The 24,961-nt window shown below is 41.4% G+C and overlaps 1 protein-coding gene across 1 annotated transcript in view; it reads left to right on the top strand.

Moving 5' to 3' along the window:
• LOC118358556 (kelch-like protein 20) overlaps positions 1-23,639 on the top strand; it is a 38,208-nt gene extending 14,569 nt beyond the window's left edge. The window contains exons 6-8 of the mRNA XM_035736506.2: positions 17,503-17,714; positions 17,990-18,096; positions 23,191-23,639. Of these exons, the coding sequence (XP_035592399.1) occupies positions 17,503-17,714; positions 17,990-18,096; positions 23,191-23,260 (389 nt within the window). The 3' untranslated portion in view covers positions 23,261-23,639. The remainder of the gene's footprint in view (positions 1-17,502; positions 17,715-17,989; positions 18,097-23,190) is intronic.
• Positions 23,640-24,961: the final 1,322 nt, after the last annotated feature.

The raw sequence follows: 24,961 nt of genomic DNA, 5'->3' as shown, positions 1-24,961 counted from the left end.
CCAACCCACGAGGAGTTAGCTGAAGAGGCTAACCAAGGCCATTCATTGTACGGCTGCACTATCCCCAGACCAGGGATCTCATCCTCAAGCTGGCTAGTCAAAAGTTCCCCCTTAATTTCAACGGAGCCAGGGTGTCTTTCTACCCAGATCTTACCTTGGACGTGAGGAACCAACGGAAAGAGTATGATGAGGCACGCAACAAATGCAGGGCGGCCAACATCCGATATGGATTCCTCTTCCCAGCCCGGTTTAAGGTGACAGTCGAAGGATCAACACGTACGTTTGACAACCCAAAAGAGGCCGATCTGTTCTTGACAAGCAAGCTCCCTGGCTGAGGATACAGAACGGCTGTGTCAGCCGGCTAAATGACCAAATACAGGCCGATCTGTTCTTGACAAGCAAGCTCCCTGGCTGAGGATACAGATGGGTCAGCAAATGACCAAATACAGGCCGATCTGTTCTTGACAAGCAAGCTCCCTGGCTGAGGATACAGAACGGCTGTGTCAGTCGGCTAAATGACCAAATACAGGCCGATCTGTTCTTGACAAGCAAGCTCCCTGGCTGAGGATACAGAACGGCTGTGTCAGCCGGCTAAATGACCAAATACAGGCCGATCTGTTCTTGACAAGCAAGCTCCCTGGCTGAGGATACAGAACGGCTGTGTCAGTCGGCTAAATGACCAAATACAGGCCGATCTGTTCTTGACAAGCAAGCTCCCTGGCTGAGGATACAGAACGGCTGTGTCAGTCGGCTAAATGACCAAATACAGGCCGATCTGTTCTTGACAAGCAAGCTCCCTGGCTGAGGATACAGAACGGCTGTGTCAGCCGGCTAAATGACCAAATACAGGCCGATCTGTTCTTGACAAGCAAGCTCCCTGGCTGAGGATACAGAACGGCTGTGTCAGGAAATGACCAAATACAGGCCGATCTGTTCTTGCCAAAGAAAGCTCCCTGGCTGAGGATACAGAACGGCTGTGTCAGCCGGCTAAATGACCAAATACAGGCCGATCTGTTCTTGACAAGCAAGCTCCCTGGCTGAGGATACAGAACGGCTGTGTCAGCCGGCTAAATGACCAAATACAGGCCGATCTGATCTTGACAAGCAAGCTCCCTGGCTGAGGATACAGAACGGCTGTGTCAGCCGGCTAAATGACCAAATACAGGCCGATCTGTTCTTGACAAGCAAGCTCCCTGGCTGAGGATAAAGAACGGCTGTGTCAGCCGGCTAAATGACCAAATACAGGCCGATCTGTTCTTGACAAGCAAGCTCCCTGGCTGAGGATACAGAACGGCTGTGTCAGCCGGCTAAATGACCAAATACAGGCCGATCTGTTCTTGACAAGCAAGCTCCCTGGCTGAGGATACAGAACGGCTGTGTCAGCCGGCTAAATGACCAAATACAGGCCGATCTGTTCTTGACAAGCAAGCTCCCTGGCTGAGGATACAGAACGGCTGTGTCAGCCGGCTAAATGACCAAATACAGGCCAGGAATGTGTTTGGATTTCCGGACTATGTCTTTTCGATTAGAAGATCAGAATTTGTGACTTATGATTGGTGAGATGTTGTGGTTAATATAGCATTGTTTAGCACATCATGTTTTAGCGCCACTCACCCCCTAACATGAGAGTTAAGTCTTAAGTGTTATTTAATATTAGTGTACGTTTTTAGGACGAATTCCTCGTATACAGTCCTTGAGAAGATCACAAAGTTAAAATATGAACACAATTACCATCCTTTCGAAACGGGTGGGTTCTTTACTTGCTAGAACGCAACAAAGTTATTTTGAACTGGGTGACAAACCACATAAATTATTAGCAAGACAGCTAAGGCATGTACAGGCATCTAGAGCTATTCACAAAATAAAAGACAAGAAGGGTAAAATAGTAACAGATCCGTAGGATATTAATAAATGCTTTGCGCAGTTTTACTCAGAGCTATACCAATCAAAATGCGATGCTACTGATCCACAAACTATGGAACGCTTTCTCGCTGAATGTGAACTTCCTAAACTAGACAGGGGGGCAGCTGCTGCACTCGATGCAGGGATATGAACACAGCGATAGCACAATTTCCAAACAGCAAGGCCCCTGGGCCCGATGGATATGTAATAGACTGGCGCGGTACTTCTTATAGAATTCTATCTCCACTTATGTTGCGAATGTTTAAACAATCCAAAGAAAATGCCAAACTCCCGCAAACACTGTATGAGGCTACAATAGCACTGATCTTGAAAAAAGATAGAGATTCCATGGAGATGTCGTCTTATCGCCCCGTGTCGTTACTCCCCATAGAAAACAAGGTGTTGACAAAGATATTGGCAAACCGATTGAAAACATATATTTCTGACATCATACACCCTGACCAGACAGGTTTTATCCCGGGCCGACATATATACTACAATTTGAGACGCCTTTTCAACGTAATGTATCACGGTCATAAGGTTGAGGCAGTGGTAATAGCTCTTGATGCAGAGAAGGTTGAGGCAGTGGTAATAGCTCTTGATGCAGAGAAGGTTGAGGCAGTGGTAATAGCTCTTGATGCAGAGAAGGTTGAGGCAGTGGTAATAGCTCTTGATGCAGAGAAGGTTGAGACAGTGGTAATAGCTCTTGATGCAGAGAAGGTTGAGGCAGTGGTAATAGCTCTTGATGCAGAGAAGGTTGAGGCAGTGGTAATAGCTCTTGATGCAGAGAAGGTTGAGGCAGTGGTAATAGCTCTTGATGCAGAGAAGGTTGAGGCAGTGGTAATAGCTCTTGATGCAGAGAAGGTTGAGGCAGTGGTAATAGCTCTTGATGCAGAGAAGGTTGAGGCAGTGGTAATAGCTGATGCAGAGAAGGTTGAGGCAGTGGTAATAGCTCTTGATGCAGAGAAGGTTGAGGCAGTGGTAATAGCTCTTGATGCAGAGAAGGTTGAGGCAGTGGTAATAGCTCTTGATGCAGAGAAGGTTGAGGCAGTGGTAATAGCTCTTGATGCAGAGAAGGTTGAGGCAGTGGTAATAGCTGATGCAGAGAAGGTTGAGGCAGTGGTAATAGCTCTTGATGCAGAGAAGGTTGAGGCAGTGGTAATAGCTCTTGATGCAGAGAAGGTTGAGGCAGTGGTAATAGCTCTTGATGCAGAGAAGGTTGAGGCAGTGGTAATAGCTCTTGATGCAGAGAAGGTTGAGGCAGTGGTAATAGCTCTTGATGCAGAGAAGGCGTTTGATCGGATTGAGTGGAAGTATATGATGTCGGTTCTGGAGCACTTCGGGCTTGGAAAGGAATTTATTAATTGGTTAAGAATTATTTATGCACACCCAATGGTGTCCGTGGTAACCAATCAAGAAATGTCGCAGTCATTCCGCTTGTTCAAGGGGTGCCGACAGGGGTGCCCTATTTCGCCTGCTCTCTTCGCTATAGCCATGGAACCCCTTGCTACTCGCATTCGGGCATGTGCCGATATATAGCTTCTGTTAAAATAAAGGACACACAGCACAAAATTTCCCTATATGCAGACGATGTTCTTTTGTTTTTGTCCAAGCCTAAAACTTCTATTCCACCCTTACTTAACTTGATAAACACATTTGGCTCCTTCTTTGGCTGCAAGATAAACTGGCAAAAAAGTGAGTTGATGCCAATATCACGGCCTGTGGATATGCAATTTCTGCAATCTACCCCGTTTAGAACAGTGATGGACAAGTTCACAAGCCTTGGCATTGTAGTGACAAAAGACCTTGATCAGCTATTGAAAGCGAGTTGGGACATGAAAATATATCGGCTTAAACAAAATATAGATTTTTGGAAAACTCTGCCTATCTCCTTGGTTGGACGTATAAACGCTATTAAAATGGTTGTCCTACCCAGGTTTCTTTACCTCTTCCAATGTCTACCCAATTTCATACCACAAAGCTATTTTAAGAAACTGGATTCAATAGTAACTCCATTTTTATGGGATAACAAGGCAGCCAGAATTTCAAAGAAGCATTTATGCATGTACAAAATAGAGGGGGGCTTTGGCCTTCCTCACTTTAAACTGTATTATTGGGCTGCTAATCTGAACATTGTGTCTTTCTGGAGGGAAAGTTTACCTGCGATGAGACAGAAGGATATGCCTGCATGGCTTTTGATTGAGCAGGCCTCCTGTCAACGTTCCTCACTCCCTGCACTTGTTAATAGCCCATCATATGTGAAAAAACCCACTTATGACTCTAACCCAGTCATTTGTCATACGCTTAGGATCTGGAAACAGATGAGGTATTTTCTTAACATACCCACTGTATACATTGACAGCCCGATTTGCCTGAATCATGCTTTCCACCCCGTATTGGATGATATGGTGTTTTCACAGTGGAGGGAGAAGGGGCTCACAATCTATAATCTATACATAGATGGTCAGTTAGCTTCATTTCAACAATTACAGGGAAAGTTCAACATGCCAACAACACATTTCTTCAGATACCTCCAAATCAGGAATTTCTTAAGGACACATATCCCACAGTATGGCATGAAGCCAACTACTTTAGATAGCTTGATCCTTGTCAAACCCCATTCAAAAGGGTCGGTCTCTAGACTGTATGATGTGCTACTGGCCCATATAGAGGTATCCACAGACACCATGAAAAGGGCTTGGGAACAAGAACTTGGGTCAGAAATCTCAGATGAGGACTGGGTAGAAGCTCTCAGGAATATAAACCACAGTTCAGTGAATGCCAGACACAACCTTGTACAGTTTAAGGTGATACACAGGTTACATTACTCAAAAGTAAAACTGCATAAAATATTCCGGACACCACACCACTGTGTTAGAGGTGCAAGCAGGATGAGGGGACGTTGTCCCACTTATTCTGGACATGTCCTAAATTACATGTTTACTGGGCTCTCATTTTTGATTACTTATCTAGAGCCTTTGATAGAGTTCTAGCCCCAGACCCATTGATCTCTCTGTTTGGTACAGTTGATGGGAATAACCACGAAGGGAAAGCTGTCTCTCTTTGTACTCTATTAGCCAAAAGGCTCATATTGCAATTTTGGAAACTGGAGACTGTACCTACCTTTGAAATGTGGTTACGGGATTTAGGGAATGTAATACATATGGAAAAGATTCTCAATAGCTCCAATAAAAGTCCAATGTTTTACAAAATATGGCAGCCGATACTGGATAAATGGACTAGTCCCGCTTCATACCTGGGTTGACGATCTGCTGCTACTCTGTGCTGTACTCCACTCAATATCTATTTTTGGCTTAACTACACTGCTTGTAATGACTATATGCTGTCTTCTTATACATGTACCACCTAATAGGATTTAGTTTTATTTTGTGTATGTGTGAGTTAAGTTTTGTTTTGTCCTCTAAATTGGCCATCCCATTCAACAGTACAATGAATGTCATTGTTAGTATTGCTGTCTTTTTTATTAGATTTTTTATTGTAAAATAAAATAAAACATTTTGTTTTTTAAAGACAATTGAGCATGACTACAACAGAAGAAGCGTATCTCCACCTTTAAAAAAAACCTTGCTGCTTTGTTCGGTGCAATCTGCAGCCTCCTAATGTCACTTTGTGATGCATTTCCCCAGACCACAGAACAGTAGTTCACCTGACTCCCAATTAATGCTTGGGTTGTTTGCTTAAGAATCTTTCCCGGTAAATATTTAGCTATCCTTCTGATCATGCATGCTGTTTCAATTATTATTATTTTATTTTTAACTAGGCAAGTCAGTTAAGAACAAGTTCTTATTTACAATGACAGCCTACACGGGCTAAACCCAGACAGCGCTGGGCCAATTGTGCACCACCCTACGGGACTCCCAATCACAGACGGTTGTGATACAGCCTGGATTCAAACAAGGGTGCCTGTAGTGACACATCAAGCACTGAGATGCAGTGCCTTAGACCACTGCGCCTCTCAGTTATTTGAGACGACCATGATAAGTAATTGTCTAGCTGCACCCCTAGTAGTTTGGTTTCTGAATCTGATTGGTTAAGACACACAAAGAGCCTGCAGTGGCATTCTTATGTAGACTGAGAAGTTTTGCTCGAGTGAATACATCATGAGGCAAATCAGCACTTTGTTCCTCTTTTTAATTAACGCATTGCATCAATATTTTTGTTTTACCCATAACAAAAGTGATTTAAAAGTGCTGAAGCAAATGCTGCCTCTCCACACATTTTCCATTTTCCTGCTGCAATGTACCACATTAGGACAGAATCTATGATTGATCTGTGTCTGTGCTGCAGAGCTCTATGGTCTTCCGATCTCTGGACATCTTACAGGGAGGCCCCAGAATTTGTCCTGGTAAGGGCATGTGGTCAGAAAAAAGTATAAACCCTCTGCATTTTGAAGTTTCTTTGACTTTTAAACAACTCTACAAAATGTAGGCGTTCTGGTCAAGCATAACAATGATCTGACCTTCTGTCTGGTACCAACACAAGCACACACACACACGCACACACACACACACACACACACACACACACACACACACACACACACACACACACACACACACACACACACACACACACACACACACACACACACACACACACACACACACACACACACACACACACACACACACAGCACGTACTTGGCTTGGGCAACCATAGCTTAACTCGGGAGGGTTATGATGTGCAGCCAGTTGTCAGTGCATATTTCAGTCTGTGAGAAGAGAAAGTCTGGACAATTCTCATAACCTTTTCAGCTTCTTAAACCCTTGACATTCTAGGTTTTGCTAGAAACAACACAGAAATCTAACATTATAGGTTACAGTAAACAGCAATAACCCAAAAACCTGTTTGTAATTCTATTTCAGTGAGATCCTTATTTATATATTTTTTAAGGGGTGATTCAGCTTTAATATTGCAGAAAAATTGTTGCTTCCGTCAATGTAATTGTCTGCATCATTTCTAATCCCCCATATATTATTTTGGTAAATGTATATACACATACATACCCATATACAGTTGAAGTCAGAAGTTTACATACACCTTAGCCAAATACATTTAAACTCAGTTTTTACCAGTTCCTGATATTTAATCAGTGTAAAAATTCCCTGTCTTAGGTCAGTTAGGATCACCTCTTTATTTTAAGAATGTGAAATGTCAGAATAATAGCAGAGAGAATGCATTATTTCAGCTTTTAATTCTTTCATCACATTCCCAGTGGGTCAGAAGTTTACATACACTCAATTAGTATTTGGTAGAATTGCCTTTACATTTTTGAATTTCGGTCAAACGTTTCGAGTGGCCTTCCACAAGCTTCCCACAATAAGTTGGGTCAAGTCTGGCCCATTCCTCCTGACAGAGCTGGTGTATTTGAGTCAGGTTTGTAGGTCTCCTCGCATCGCACGCACTTTTTCAGTTCTGCCCACAAATTTTCTAAAGGATTGAGGTGAGGGTTTTGTGATGGCCACTCCAAAACCTTGACTTTGTTGTCCTTAAGCCATTTTGCCACAACTTTGGAAGTATGCTTGGGGTCATTGTCCATTTGGAAGACCCATTTGTGACCAAGCTTTAACTTCCTGACTGATGTCTTGAGATGTTGCTTCAATATATCCACATAATTGTCCTCCCTCATGATGCCATCTATTTTGTGAAGTGCACCAGTCCCTCCTGCAGCAAAGCACCCCCACAACATGAAGCTGACACCCCCGTGCATCACGGTTGGGATGGTGTTCCTCGGCTTGCAAGCATCCCCCTTTTTCCTCCAAACATAATGATGGTCATTATGGTTAAATTTTTGTTTCATCAGACCAGAGGACATTTCTCCAGAAAGTATGATCTTTGTTCCCATGTCCAGTTGCAAACCATAGTCTGGCTTTTTTATGGTGGTTTTGGAGGAGTGGCTTCTTCCTTGCTGAGCGGACTTTCAGGTTATGTCGATATAGGACTTGTTTTACTGTCGATATAGATACTTTTGTACCTATTTCCTCCAGAATCTTCACAAGGTCCTTTGCTGTTGTTCTGGGATTGATTTGCACTTTTCGCACTAAAGTACGTTCATTTCTAGGAGAGGTATGACAGTTGCGTACATTACATTACATTTAAGTCATTTAGCAGACGCTCTTATCCAGAGCGACTTACAAATTGGTGCATTCACCTTATGACATCCAGTGGAACAGCCACTTTACAATAGTGCATCTAAATCTTTTAGGGGGGGGGGAGTGAGAAGGATTACTTATCCTATCCTAGGTATTCCTTAAAGAGGTGGGGTTTCAGGTGTCTCCGGAAGGTGGTGATTGACTCCGCTGTCCTGGCGTCGTGAGGGAGTTTGTTCCACCATTGGGGGCCAGAGCAGCAAACAGTTTTGACTGGGCTGAGCGGGAACTGTACTTCCTCAGTGGTAGGGAGGCGAGCAGGCCAGAGGTGGATGAACGCAGTGCCCTTGTTTGGGTGTAGGGCCTGATCAGAGCCTGGAGGTACTGAGGTGACGTTCCCCTCACAGCTCCGTAGGCAAGCACCATGGTCTTGTAGCGGATGCGAGCTTCAACTGGAAGCCAGTGGAGAGAGCGGAGGAGCGGGGTGACGTGAGAGAACTTGGGAAGGTTGAACACCAGACGGGCTGCGGCGTTCTGGATGAGTTGTAGGGGTTTAATGGCACAGGCAGGGAGCCCAGCCAACAGCGAGTTGCAGTAATCCAGACGGGAGATGACAAGTGCCTGGATTAGGACCTGCGCCGCTTCCTGTGTGAGGCAGGGTCGTACTCTGCGGATGTTGTAGAGCATGAACCTACAGGAACGGGCCACCGCCTTGATGTTAGTTGAGAACGACAGGGTGTTGTCCAGGATCACGCCAAGGTTCTTAGCGCTCTGGGAGGAGGACACAATGGAGTTGTCAACCGTGATGGCGAGATCAGGGAACGGGCAGTCCTTCCCCGGGAGGAAGAGCAGCTCCGTCTTGCCGAGGTTCAGCTTGAGGTGGTGATCCGTCATCCACACTGATATGTCTGCAAGACATGCAGAGATGCGATTCGCCACCTGGTCATCAGAAGGGGGAAAGGAGAAGATTAATTGTGTGTCATCTGCATAGCAATGATAAGAGAGACCATGTGAGGTTATGACAGAGCCAAGTGACTTGGTGTATAGCGAGAATAGGAGAGGGCCTAGAACAGAGCCCTGGGGGACACCAGTGGTGAGAGCGCGTCGTGAGGAGACAGCGTAGTCCCATGGTGTTTATACTTGTGTACAATTGTTTGTACAGATGAATGTGGTACCTTCAGGTGTTTTGAAATTGCTCCCAAAGATAAACCAGACTTGTGGAGGTCCACAATTTCTTTCTGATTTCTTTTAATTTTCCCATGATGTCAAGCAAAGAGGCACTGAGTTTGAAGGTAGGCCTTGAAATACTTCCACAGGTACATCTCCAATTGACTCAAATTATGTCAATTATCAGAAGCTTCTAAAGCCATGACATCCTTTTCTGGAATTTTCCAAGCTCTTTAAAGGCACAATCAACTTAGTGAATGTAAACTTCTGACCCACTGTAATTGTGACACAGTGAATTATAAGTGAAATAATGTGTTTGTCAACAATTGTTGGAAAAATTACTTGTAATCATTCACAAAATAGATGTCCTAACCGACTTGTCAAGACTTTAGTTTATTGATAAGAAATGTGTGGAGTGGATGAAAAACAAGTTTTATTGACTCCAACCTAAGTGGATGTAAACTTCCAACTACAACTGTATATATATGTATACATAACCATCCATACATATAAGTATATACATACATACATATACATATATATGTACATACATGTTTTAGAATATACCTTTATTATTCCCTGCAAACCCCAACACCCTTCCCCCAATTGGAGTCAACTAATAAACAATAACACTTAGGCTTCTACCTTCTGTATACATATTATACACATTTTACAGACACAATCTATTTTACAATAGTTATATTTAGTTTGTTTTTAGTCCTTACTCTATTTCTGATGTCCATCCAGTTTGATTTCTATTTGCAACTGTGGTATTTCACAATATTTCTGACCTATATGCATTTTACAGACCCCATATGTTATACATTGGTTATCTTGTTGTTATTAGTCCCACCCTTCAGCTCCATTCAACCCCTCCCATCTATCTCTTAACGCCATTCATTTTGGGTTTCTATTTGCCATTTCTTTTTCAACTGTGCTGTGATGCTTCAGAAAAGTACTGAACCTTTTCTATTCTCATAGCTTCTACAGATTGTAGATTAAAGATAAACACTTTTGCTAAAATAATTATTATATTAGTGATTGATTGACTATGTCTTTTCAAATCATCCAGTATTGCTGTCTGTAGCGTTAGTTCTAGGTAAATGATGCAACTCTTCAGCCATTCCTGGACCTGTGACCAAAAATGAGCTACATATGGACAGTACCAAATAAATGATCTAATGACTCTGCCTCCTCACAGCAAAATCTGCAGAGCTGGGAAGATTGTATCCCCCATATATATAACATTCTATTGGTTGCAAGAATTTTGTATAATAATTTAAATTGAACAAATATATGTTTTGAATCCAGTGTTGTTTTACGTGTCAATTCATAAACCATGTGCCATGGAATAGGTACATTGAAAATCTCTTCCCCAACTATTTTGCAATGCACAACGGTAAATGTTTTGGTCTCTAAATTAAATTGGTATATGTTTTTATTTACCACAATTTTCTTTAACCATTTATGGTCTTTAATGCAAGGCTGGCAGACAAGTTCCTCACTTTTCCCCCTACTATTTGCCTCTTCCGTTTTTGTGGTAATGCTGCAATTAGTTTGTTGTAAGCAGACATTTCCATATGTCTGTGTTAGCTGCATGTATGACATAACTCCACCAGTCCTATTTATGATATCATTCACAAAAATGTTCCTTTTTTAAACATTTTATCGAAAATATTAATATATTTTTTTATCATTTAGTACATTTGAGTTTAACCACAAGAATTGTTGTATTATTTGTTCTGTCTTTTCAAGTGGATTAAACTGAAAAAGGCTTTTTAAAATAATGATATTTTGGAGATTTTTTTGTTTTCAAACAACCGAAAGTGAGCAGTTGTAATCTGAATAAATTGAAAAAGGACAATCTTGAACATGGGGTGAGGCTTTCCTACCAATTTACTAGAGAACCATTTCTGTCACGTTCTGACCTTTATTTCCTTTGTTTTGTCATTATTTAGTATGGTCAGGGCGTGAGTTGGGTGGGCAGTCTATGTTTTGGGGTATTTCTATGTTTCGGCCTAGTATGGTTCTCAATCAGAGGCAGGTGTCATTAGTTGTCTCTGATTGAGAATCATACTTAGGTAGCCTGGGTTTCACTGTGTGTTTGTGGGTGATTGTTCCTGTCTCTGTCTTTGCACCAGATAGGGCTGTTTAGGTTTTCCATGTTTATTGTTTTGTAGTGTTCATGTGTACCTTTACGTATTAAAAGAACCATGGACACTTACCACGCCGCATATTGGTCCTCTGATCCTTTTCGCCTCTCTTCTTCGGAAGGAGAGGAGGAAATCCCTGACAATTTCAGATATAAATAGAACTTCTGTATGGCTGATGACTTTAGTGAGAAGTCTAGTGCTTTAATATTTAATCATTTCTGCCCTTCAAACTCATATTCGTTATATAAATAGGCCATTTTAATTTTGTCTGGCTTGCCATTCCAAATAAAATTGAATATTTTTTGTTCATATAATTTAAAAAGCAGGTCACTTAGGTGTTCGGCAAAACCATAAGCAAATATGTAAACTGTGGTATGACTAAAGAGTTAATCAGGGTGTTTTTTGCACAAGTAGACAGGTATTTTACTTTCCATGGTAGCAGGATCTTATCTATAAAAACCCATTTTAGAAGAGATTCTCCAAAATTGAAATATTCTAGGCATTTATATTTAAACTCCAGTCATACTTTTTCAAAATCCTTTTCAAAGTCAGCTATGAAAACCAGGCCTGCTGTACCTGATATTTCATAGTATTCTATTGTTTCTAGTACATGTCTTATATTATTATATTATTATCTCCAATGTATTGTCCATGTAAAAAACCTGTCTGATTAGGATTAATATTATATATATATATATATATATATATATATAATATATAATTAATATCTGACAATACTTTTTAATTCCATGTGGCAAGAATTTAATTTGAATTACGCTGATCATTTAAGCATTACCAAGCATTTAATTCCATGTGCCAAGCACCACTGCACTGAGGATAGGAAACTCTGTCACCACCGATAAATCCACTATAATTGAGAATTTCAATAAGCATTTTTCTACGGCTGGCCATGCTTTCCACCTGGCTACTCCTACCCCGGTCAACAACACTGTACCTCCCACAGCAACTCGCCCAAGCCTTCCCCATTTCTTCTTCTCCCAAATCCAGTCAGCTGATGTTCTGAAAGAGCTGCAAAATCTGGACCCCTTCAACTCAGTCGAGATAGACAATCTGGACCCTTTCTTTCTAAAATTATCTGCTAAAATTGTTGCAACCCCTATTACTAGCCTGTTCAACCTCTCTTTCGTGTCGTCTGAGATTACAAAAGATTGGAAAGCAGCTGCGGTCATCCCCCTCTTCAAAGGGGGGGGGGGACACTCTTGACCCAAACTGCTTCAGAACTATATCTATCCTACACTGCCTTTCTAAGGTCTTTCGAAAGCCAAGTCAACAAGCAGATTTCCGACCATTTCGAATCCCACCACACCTTCTCCGCAATGCAATCTGGTTTCAGAGCTGGTCATGGGTGCACCTCAGCTATGCTCAAGGTCCTAAAATATATCTTAACCGCCATCGATAAGAAACAATACTGTGCAGCCGTATTCATCGACCTGGCCAAGGCTTTCGACTCTGTCAATCACTACATCCTCATCGGCAGACTCCATAGCCTTGGTTTCTCAAATGATTGCCTCGCCTGGTGTGTCAAATCGGAGGCCCTGTTGTCCGGGCCTCTGGCAGTCTCTATGGGGGTACCACAGGGTTCAATTCTTGGGCCGACTCTCTTCTCTGTATACATCAATGATGTCGCTCTTGCTGCTGGTGAGTCTCTGATCCACCTCTACGCAAATGACACCATTCTGTATACTTCTGGCCCTTCTTTGGACACTGTGTTAACAACCCTCCAGACAAGCTTCAATGCCATTACAACTCTCCTTCCGTGGCCTCCAACTGCTCTTAAATACAAGTAAAACTAAATGCATGCTCTTCAACCGATCGCTGCCTGTACCTGCCCGCCCATCCAGCATCACTACTCTGGACCGACTAAGAATATGTGGACAACTACAAATATCTAGGTGTCTGGCTAGACTGTAAACTCTCCTTCCAGACTCACATCAAACATCTCCAATCCAAAGTTAAATCTAGAATTGGCTTCCAATTTGGCAACAAAGCTGCCTTCACTCATGCTGCCACGACTTCGGCGATGTCATTTCCAAAATAGCCTCCAATACCCTAAATTGGATGCAGTCTATCACAGTGCCATCCGTTTTGTCACCAAAGCACCATATACTACCCATCACTGCGACCTGTACGCTCTCGTTGGCTGGCCCTCGCTTCATACTCGTCGTAAAACCCACAGGCTCCAGGTCATTGACAAGACCCTGCTAGGTAAAGTCCCCCTTATCTCATCTTGCTGGTCACCATAGCAGCACCCACCTGTAGCACGCGCTCCAGCAGGTATATCTCTCTGGTCCCCCAAAACCAATTCTTCCTTTGGCCGCCTCTCCTTCCAGTTCTCTGCTGTCAATGACTGGAACGAACTACAAAAATCTTTGAAACTGGAAACACTTATCTCCCTCACTAGCTTTAAGCACCAGCTGTCGGAGCAGCTCACAAATTACTGCACCTGTACATAGCCCATCTATAATTTAGCCCAAACAACTACCTCTTCTCCTACTGTATTTATTTATTTATTTTGCTCCTTTGCACCCCATTATTTTTATTTCTACTTTGCACATTCTTTCACCGCAAATTTACCATTCCAGTGTTTTACATGCTATATTGTATTTACTTCGTCACCATGGCCTTTTTTTTGCCTTCATAAATAGACATATTTTTCTACTGTATTATTGACTGTATGTTTGTTTTACTCCATGTGTAACTCTGTGTTGTTGTATGTGATGAAACTGCTTTGCTTTATCTTGGCCAGGTCGCAATTGTAAATGAGAACTTGTTCTCAACTTGCCTTCCTGGTTAAAAAAAGGTGAAATAAATCAAATTTAGCTAGAATTTTTGCTTCACAACATTGAAGTGTAAGAGGCCTCCAATCTTTTAAATGGACTGGATCTTTATATATATACAACTTGGATCCAGTTTCAGTAATAATGAAATCAGACCTTCTTGTTGCGTGTCTGATATTCTACCACTTATATAGGAGTGGTTAAAACATACTAATACTGATTCTCTGAGTATATCAAAAATGTTTGGGTATACTTCCACTGATATGCCATCCAGCCCTGGAGTTTTCCCAGCCTTAAAGGCTTTAATTGCATCAAGAAGTCCCTCCTCTGTAATTTGGCCTTCACATGAGTCTTTCTGTACAGATGTTAATTTTACATTGTTAATAGGATAAAATCCACACAATTGGCTTTGGTTAGTGGAGATGGAGGAGACATATTTTTAAAGTATTTTACTTACTCTTTCAAAATATAATTCGGTGAATCATTCGTGACTCCATCATTTGTAACAAGTTTCAATACATTTGTTTTGGTAGCGATTCTATTTTGAAGATTGAAAAATAATTTGGTGCATTTTTCCCCATATTCCATCCAGTTTGTATTATTTTTATAATATATTCCACTGGATCTTTCTTGAAAAAGTTCCTCCATTTATTTTTGTTTTTCCTCTAACTAATTATGTGCCTCTATAGTACAGTTTTTATTGCTGTCTATCTGTACAGTTAATCCATCAATTTCCTTTGTCAATATGGACTCTTTTGATCTAAATTGCTTTTGTTTTATAGATGAGTACTGAATTGCATAGCCTCTAAAGGCACATTTAAAAGATCCCTGTACAATAAGGGGATCTTCTGTACCTATGTTATGCCAAAAAAAAGTCAAGTAGGCTTTTATAAAATTTCCAATATCCTCGCCCATGTGGAAATTCTGTAATATACGGGGTGACAGGGTACCCTAGTGGTTAGAGCGTTGGACTAGTAACCCAAAGGTTGCAAGTTCAAATCCCCGAGCTGACAAGGTACAAATCTGTCATTCTGCCCCTTATCAGTTCCTAGGCAGTTAACCCACTGTGTCTAGGCAGTCATTTAAAATAAGATTTTGTTCTTAACTGACTTGCCTAGTTAAATATGCCAATTATATTTCAGTGAGATTACCAGAATCAGATGTAGAAAACCACAACAATATAATTGTGTTGTTGTGACGATATGATTGGTGCCTTCTCTGTATTTCCCCCCTGAATGACCTCATGACCCTGTGTCTATTCCATAGTTTGTTTCATGATCTGTCTGTTTTGTGGTCTATCTGTCTCATGGACCTTCTCTTCTGTAGTCTTTCTGTTCCATGGACTGCGTCTGTTTCGGGAATCTGGTTGTTGTTTTATGGATCTTCTGTTCCGTAGTCTGTGGTTGTTTTATGGATCTTCTGTTCCATAGTCTGTGGTTGTTTTATGGATCTTCTGTTCCATAGTCTGTGTCTGTTTTATGGATCTTCTGTTCCATAGTCTGTGTCTGTTTTATGGATCTTCTGTTCCATAGTCTGTGGTCTGTTTTATGGATCTTCTGTTCCATAGTCTGTGGTTGTTTTATGGATCTTCTGTTCCGTAGTCTGTGGTTGTTTTATGGATCTTCTGTTCCATAGTCTGTGTCTGTTTTATGGATCTTCTGTTCCATAGTCTGTGGTTGTTTTATGGATCTTCTGTTCCATAGTCTGTGGTTGTTTTATGGATCTTCTGTTCCGTAGTCTGTGGTTGTTTTATGGATCTTCTGTTCCGTAGTCTGTGGTTGTTTTATGGATCTTCTGTTCCATAGTCTGTGTCTGTTTTATGAATCTTCTGTTCCGTAGTCTGTGGTTGTTTTATGGATCTTCTGTTCCATAGTCTGTGGTTGTTTTATGGATCTTCTGTTCCATAGTCTGTGGTTGTTTTATGGATCTTCTGTTCCATAGTCTGTGGTTGTTTTATGGATCTTCTGTTCCATAGTCTGTGGTTGTTTTATGGATCTTCTGTTCCATAGTCTGTGTCTGTTTTATGGATCTTCTGTTCCATAGTCTGTGGTTATTTTATGGATCTTCTGTTCCGTAGTCTGTGTCTGTTTTATGGATCTTCTGTTCCATAGTCTGTGGTTGTTTTATGGATCTTATGTTCCGTAGTCTGTGGTTGTTTTATGGATCTTCTATTCCATAGTCTGTGGTTGTTTTATGGATCTTCTGTTCCATAGTCTGTGGTTGTTTTATGGATCTTCTGTTCCATAGTCTGTGGTTGTTTTATGGATCTTCTGTTCCATAGTCTGTGTCTGTTTTATGGATCTTCTGTTCCACAGTCTGTGTCTGTTTTATGGATCTTCTGTTCCATAGTCTGTGGTTGTTTTATGGATCTTCTGTTCCATAGTCTGTGGTTGTTTTATGGATCTTCTGTTCCATAGTCTGTGTCTGTTTTATGGATCTTCTGTTCCATAGTCTGTGGTTGTTTTATGGATCTTCTGTTCCATAGTCTGTAGTTGTTTTATGGATCTTCTGTTCCATAGTCTGTGGTTGTTTTATGGATCTTCTGTTCCGTAGTCTGTGGTTGTTTCATGGATCTTCTGTTCCATAGTCTGTGGTTGTTTTATGGATCTTCTGTTCCATAGTCTGTGGTTGTTTTATGGATCTTCTGTTCCGTAGTCTGTGGTTGTTTTATGGATCTTCTGTTCCATAGTCTGTGGTTGTTTTATGGATCTTCTGTTCCGTAGTCTGTGGTTGTTTTATGGATCTTCTGTTCCATAGTCTGTGTCTGTTTTATGAATCTTCTGTTCCATAGTCTGTGGTTGTTTTATGGATCTTCTGTTCCGTAGTCTGTGGTTGTTTTATGGATCTTCTGTTCCATAGTCTGTGTCTGTTTTATGGATCTTCTGTTCCATAGTCTGTGGTTGTTTTATGGATCTTCTGTTCCATAGTCTGTGGTTGTTTTATGGATCTTCTGTTCCGTAGTCTGTGGTTGTTTTATGGATCTTCTGTTCCATAGTCTGTGTCTGTTTTATGGATCTTCTGTTCCGTAGTCTGTGGTTGTTTTATGGATCTTCTGTTCCATAGTCTGTGTCTGTTTTATGGATCTTCTGTTCCGTAGTCTGTGGTTGTTTTATGGATCTTCTGTTCCGTAGTCTGTGTCTGTTTCGTGGATCTTCTGTTCCGTAGTCTGTGTTTGTTTCGTGGATCTTCTGTTCTGTAGTCTGTGTTTGTTTCGTGGACCTTCTGTTCCGTAGTCTGTGTCTGTTTTGTGATGTGAGTAAATTATGTAATTCTACAGTATGTTTGTTTCACAGCCTGCCTGTGTATTTGGTTTTCTGTGTCTGTGTGTGACCTGAGTCTGTTTGTGACCTGTCTGTGTTCTGTGATCCCCAGTGGAGCGATTCAATCCCTTGGATGGGATGTGGTATGCGTGCACCCCCATGATGACTCCTAGAGAGAACGCGGGCTGCTGTGTGTACCTGGGACGTCTGTTCGTGGCCGGAGGAAGAGATGAACTCAACCTGGAGCTCAGCGCTGCAGAGAAGTTTGATCCAGACACTCTGAGTTGGACCCCCGTCAAACGCATGAGATGCAAGAGAAACAAAGCAAGTGATTGGTCACGTACACCCTTTCTGGCCACCCTATTGGTCAGATCACTTCCCACATCAAAATCAACCAAATCTCCAGAGACTGACATAATTGGCTGATAGCACACAGACTTTCGAAGAGCAAGTAATGCAACTCTAGTCAGATATGGTTACTTTTAATGTCGGTGTCTGCATGTAGGAAGATGTCCATTGTTTTTATGATATCATCTTGCAGAGTCAACCTTTCATAACAGCTCTGTCACTGTCACTCCTCTCCTGTCCCCCTCTTTCAGATGTCTCTGGTGGTGTTCAACGGGTTGTTGTTGGCTGTGGGAGGATCTGATGGCATCACCAATCTGAAAACAATAGAAGTCTACAACCATGACTCAAATACATGGAGGTATGTGTTAGGTTCTTATTTTTCAGAGTAAATAACTCACGGACACTAGAGAAGCTTTAACCAAGTTGAATTCTTCCCAAAGGTTCTGTAGAGTTGTAATTCAGACAACCCAACATTTCTCCAATCACAGATATATACAGTGTATATCCCACTTAAGACTCCCCCTTCTCTCCAATCTTTACATGTTATGGTTCTACAGGATAATAGTAACAGGATACTAAACCCTTATTACTCCCTTCAAGGGATCTGACTTCACAACCTGACCTCAACCCCTCCTTCACCTAATCCACAGATGTCCATCTGTCTCCCCTATATCAACACGTTGCTCTCCTCCCGTCCACACTTCACATTCCAAAGCCATCTGTCTTTCTACAGAGAACCATTAACTTCGGACATAAAACCCGGTGTCCTTCACTCCTCATATTATACGCTTCTTCTCTATCATTTATTTAATATCTCAATGTTCAAAATGTCGAATCCAACAGTCCCTCCTCTTGAACAATAGCACCCTAATGTTAAATGTATATATACTTTGAATGTATTAATACATTATAAACAATGATAATAAAACATACATTTTTAAAAACTAACAAATGATTATAAAACATGAAGTAAACAAACTAACAAATGGAACAAACAATGAACAAACATTCACCGCAAGGTTTACAAATTCAGAGACTTATGGCCTCTGTACTATGATCACACAGTTTTAGTTCCTTCTACCATCACACAACAAAATGTCAATCCAGCTGAATCTGTGGTCTCGTTCTATGTCAGATGGAGCATCTTTTAGTTTCTCCACTTCCCCCTTCTGATACTAAGAAAGTAATAGCACAAGACTTGGAAAGCAACAAATAATATAAAACATAACAGTATTAACAATGTGATAAGCTATGCATAATTATATATGCATGAAAACCAAAGTCTGAGACCATGACAATTCCCACTCTCTCTTCACCTATGCCTCCCGGATACATTCCTGCTTGGTTCCACAAAATTGAAAGCTCAAAAAAACTTCCTCATGCTTTCGCCCAGTCTTCCTCTTTAGGCCCCAGGTTCCGAGAGGTGTTCCCAAGTCATGTCATTTTCACTTTGTTCCCCATCTCCTCCATTTCACCTGATAGGAACATCATCTGATATGCAAGTGCTTATCCCTAATCCACATTACATCCTCTTGAGGTAACTCGGCACTGTACATGCTTTCATATCAATACCTTCAACATTTTGTTCAGAGTACAATTACCCCTCTATCCTCTATCATATGATGCATTAACCAGTAAAGCAGCTAACCAGTGATCCAACTATGATGTTTATAGTAGCACCCAGACCCAACCCATCTGTATGTCTTACGATGGAATCTAGTCTCTCTCTCTCTCTCTCTCCACTTCGTCTGTCATGGTGGACCTCACTTCACGTGAGAACTATGCCCCACCTCCCCAAGGAGAGACATGACTGTCTTTACTGCTGCAGGTACTGTACGGAGTAGTGTGTGTCCCAAACCAACACTGTCCCAAGACCCCTGGTGTCTCTTGATGTACACTCAATCTCTAGAATTCAACCCGTGCCCTTGGTTATATCTCTGCTTTCACCTGAGGATATACACACTGCAACACATGGGTCAATTCCTGACAACATATGTTGTGACATTTGAATAACCGCATCGCCTGTCCCCCAGTTACCAATCCATGTGGCATGCGTCCTCATAAACTGATATCCTAACAATGCTACTAAAGTAACCACTGCTACATCCAACATGGCCCATGACTATAGTCTCACAATACCCCTCATTTGCTCAGTAGTCCAATTCCATGCTATCAATATAGCATCCTTCGCTACTTGTACTGCTCCTTCAGTTACTGTCCCTACAGCTCCATCAGTTACTGTCCATACAGCTCCTTCAGTTACTGTCCCTACAGCTCCTTCAGTTACTGTCCCTACAGCTCCATCAGTTACTGTCCCTACAGCTCCTTCAGTTACTGTCCCTACAGCTCCATCAGTTACTGTCCCTACAGCTCCATCAGTTACTGTCCCTACAGCTCCTTCATGTCCTGTCCCAACAGCTCCTTCAGTTACTGTCCCAACAGCTCCTTCAGTTACTGTCCCAACAGCTCATTCAGTTACTGTCCCTACAGCTCCTTCTGTTACTGTCCCTACAGCTCCTTCAGTTACTGTCCCAACAGCTCCTTCAGTTACTGTCCCAACAGCTCCTTCAGTTACTGTCCCTACAGCTCCTTCAGTTACTGTCCCTACAGCTCCATCAGTTACTGTCCCTACAGCTCCTTCAGTTACTGTCCCAGCTAGTTACTGTCAGCTCCAGTTACAGTTACTGTCCCACAGCAGCTCCCCTACAGCTCTGTTACTGTCCCTACAGCTCCACCAGTTACTGTCCCTACAGCTCCTTCAGTTACTGTCCCTACAGCTCCTTCAGTTACTGTCCCAACAGCTCCATCAGTTACTGTCCATACAGCTCCATCAGTTACTGTCCCTACAGCTCCATCAGTTACTGTCCCAACAGCTCCATCAGTTACTGTCCCAACAGCTCCATCAGTTACTCCCCCTACAGCTCGATCAGTTTCTGTCCCTACAGCTCCTTCAGTTACTGTCCCTACAGCTCCATCAGTTACTCCCCCTACAGCTCGATCAGTTTCTGTCCCTACAGCTCCTTCAGTTACTGTCCCTACAGCTCCTTCAGTTACTATCCCTACAGCTCCACCAGTTACTGTCCCTACAGCTCCATCAGTTACTGTCCCAACAGCTCCTTCAGTTACTGTCCCTACAACTCCTTCAGTTACTGTCCCTACAGCGCCTGCCATGAGAATACCTCCTGCATGTAATCTTTCAAATGTTCGCCGGCTGTTAAATATTGGAGAAACATGAATGAGTTGGGAATAATATCCAACCTAACAAAACTCTGAGTCACAGGTGTCCTGAAATTGTACCATAGTGTCTGAAATGCCACCACTATCTCTTCTACTCTCACCATGATCTAGGTAGGTGTAATGTTCAACTAAATCCCCATATTGTGTACAGTTAGCTGTCCTCCCTCTCCTATGAGCTATCTCCTGTAACAATATACAGTCTCTGGGAATGATACTCCTCTATCATTACATCTATCCCATAACACACTATACTCCTAATGCATTTTCTACAGTTATAAACATATTAACACATTCTCAAATCAGTTAGTTAATATACATCATTCCCTCCTCTGGAACAATGAACACCCTCATGTTCCACCAAACCTTAAGAGATATTGACTTGAAAAGAAAAGAGAAACAACGTGTATGTTTAATTAACTTCTTGGTGACAGGGGGCAGTATTTTCACATCTGGATGAAATGCATGCCCAAATTCAACTGCCTGCTACTCATCCCCAGAAGATAAGATATTATTAGTAGATCTGGATAGAAAACTGTTCTTAAACTGCTCTAAAACTGTTTGAATCATGTCTGTGAGTATAACAGAACTTATTTAGCAGGCGAAACCCTGGATTCACAACAATGTTGGCTGGATTCACAGCAAGTGTAGCTTTAATTTGCTATCTTGCATGTGTGATTTAATGAACGTTTGATTTTTATAGTAATTTATTTGTCTTTTGGCCAGGGAAAATATCCCAGAGAGGTTAATAACTTAGCACCACTCATTGATGTGATGTAACATAAACATTCTGAATACAGGGTAAAACAAAAGACAACAAAAAAAACATTCATGTTTGTCCCAAGCTATCATCCAGTGATTCCCCTACCAAACCACCTCCCTTCAGGATGACACTTAGAGGTAAGTTCCTGGAGACTCTCTCGGCCAAATAAATATTGTCTCAGACTCAGATATCAGTGGCAAAAGTCACTGTCTCTCATTGCATGACTTTGTCGCTCTTTCTTCAGCCAGTTAGGGAGGGTTTTGAGGTTTACACACACTGTCTGTGGTCAAATTATTCCTTCCAAATTATTCAGACAAACATGGTCTTTATGACAAATTATTACATTAACCTTTTCTTACTAACATCACTAAGACAAATGTCAAAAAGCATAACATACTGTTACTGGTAAAACCATTTTCTTACTCTACTGGCGACCTCTCGGAAGAGTTACCAGATGATGAAGTTAGCACCCTAACCCCTCGCAGAATTCCCACCCCAGGACCCTAATCTGGTGAAATTTGTATCAAAACAAAAACACAACATGAAATCAGCAAGACATATATCACAATCCATTTGAAGTTACTGTCATCCCTTATTAACATATATGTTCCTTTCTATAAGCAGACTGAACACAGTACCACTGTATAAGTACCACAAAGACCAGGACCTCAGGGAACTGGCGATTTTCCCTTTCCAAACACGTGATTCAAAAACCTGTTAAATCAAAATAAACTCATTTAAAAAATGAATCAACTTAGAATTACAACTCTTAATTTATTTAAAAATAAAACCACATAAAATGTCTCATGATTTAAAAAAACAAAAGAAAACAAAGCCTTCTGAGTTTGCAAGGAGGGTTTGGCCATATAATTTAAATGTGTTACCTTTTAGAATCCATTCCCCTGGCATTTCTCCTAGAATCTTCAACCCAAAATACGTTTTCCTGTAGCAAAAGTAGTCAATTTCTCATTGGAAGGAATCCTCAATATTTACATGTGGTTCTCTAACACTTTCTCTCACCAAGGCAGCAGCCTTAGCCATTTTGTCTGCTTTACGGTTACCTATGGAGATTTTATCTATACAACTAGAATGAGCTTCACATTTCACCACTGTTAATTTACTGGGTAACTGACATGCTTCTAATAATGCCTCTATTTCCAGACCATTATTTGATTGGGGTTCCTGTCGCTGTTAACATGCCCCGTTGTGACCACAATTTACCCAAATCATCAACTACTCCAAATGTTTTTGTAGTTGTGCACTGGAACTGGCGTGAAAGAATGTGGTGCTAGTCTACTCTCACAGTCTCGTCTTAGGCTCATCGTCAGCTGAGTTCTTATGAAAGAGATGACTCTCATGTATTTTTTAGGTATTTAGTCCAATAAAATGTATTTGGGTATTCTGTGGGTATTAATTTCCAAAAACAATATGTTCTTCTCCGTGATCTGTTTGCAGACACTTTGGGAGCATGAAGACCAAGCATCCAGGAGGCCACATTGCCATGTTGAAGATCAAACACAGTTAAAGCCTGTAACTAGAGATTATAATGTTGATGGAGAACAGCATATGGATTTATGATATAGATTTGTATACTGTGTATGTCCATGTTGAAATAGCACTGTAGCATTCCCCGTATAGTATGTAAACATGTATGGCTATTTATTTAACTTTTATTTAACCCGGAAGTCTTTCCTAAGAAATGAAACTATGGACCAGGAGTGTCAAGCACCCATTATTTTAGAGGGGGCGTTGTCCAGGTTGGAAAATATATCATTTTTTAAACACCTAAAATAGCTTATACCTGCAATCTAGAGCCATAATCATTATGCCCAATTCTATGGAGAAAAAAAAAATTATAAAATAAATTTTATTTTTTATGCATAGGTTATCTAAGCATACCTCTTTACCTGTTCAATTGTCATTATTATTAATGATGCACTGATTCTTTAAGAAATGTTATGCCTTACATGCTGACCACACCACTCACATCGCAAAAATAAATGTACACATACAGTGCATGCTATTCAATCATTGCACCAACACTGCTCGTGCACGCCAACAAGCGTCTGCATTGGAAAGCGCTAAAATAGAAGTCAGTTCTATTTGAGTCGCTGAATGCGGTGCAAGTCCTGCCTCTCCCATCTTCTCATTGGTTTATAGAAGCATATACACATGTGCCATCTCCTCATTGGTTATACCCACGTGGGTGATTGAAAGATGAACTGAGGTCTGTCGGTCATTTGTGGTAATACACCTTATTATGAAAGTTAGATGCCAATCACCATATAAAGTCCAAAGAAGAAAAGCCTGGAAGGGGGAGAGATGTCTAGAAACGGTTCGGTTGACTGCTTTATGTGTGGATTAATTGTCGGAGTAGAGGACCTTGTGCATTTCAGATAAAATAATAACTCAATGTGTATATCCAAGGAGAAATTAGCTAGCAACAGCAAGCTAGCTAAATAGGACAAATTAGCTAGCAACTGCAAGCTAGCTAGCTAAATTGCCATATATGTTTAATGTTTTTTGACATGTCCCCAAATTATTATAATTGGTTCAGAGTTTGTTTTGATATTTCAACCTGCGTGTGATTGCGTTTGATGTGGGGGGACAAAATCAATTTGCACATGATGGCGTCTTTCCAGTTGTCAGGCATTCCTTTGGCAGCAAGAGCCTCTCAGTGGATGCTGCAGTGTACCCAAGTGGCGTTTGGAGCAACTGCTTGAAAGTGCGTTACCACTCCACTATGTCTCCCTGTCATGGTTTTTGCACCAGTACAGATACCAACACATCTTGACCACCAAAGTCCATTTGATGTCACAAAGCTGCCAATATCCTGTCCTGTTGTCCTGGTTTCCAGTGGTTTGCAGAAGAGGATATCTTCCTTGATTGACCCCACATAAACTTAACGGACATATACCAGGAGCTATGCTAGGGGGTACAAAGACAATTGGGTAAAACATGCCAATGGTTGTTTTGAAAGACTAACACAGTTGGAAAGCCTAAAACCAAGAGTAAAAGAATAATCAGAACATGTCCCATCATGCTTTACCCAATACTCACCATTGGGGAAGGCATTTATGGGCATTATCAGGAATCACTGGTACATTATTGATACTGACCCACAATTGAAACCCATTTTTATATATCCCCCACGTATGTTTTTTATAAGACCTCCGAACTTGAGAGATATTGTGGTTAATTCTGATTACCTACCAGAGGAAAGGGG

This window comes from Oncorhynchus keta, chromosome 25 (genome assembly GCF_023373465.1).
Source record: "Oncorhynchus keta strain PuntledgeMale-10-30-2019 chromosome 25, Oket_V2, whole genome shotgun sequence".
NCBI lineage: Eukaryota > Metazoa > Chordata > Actinopteri > Salmoniformes > Salmonidae > Oncorhynchus > Oncorhynchus keta.
This window is presented reverse-complemented; position numbering and strand designations above follow the sequence as displayed.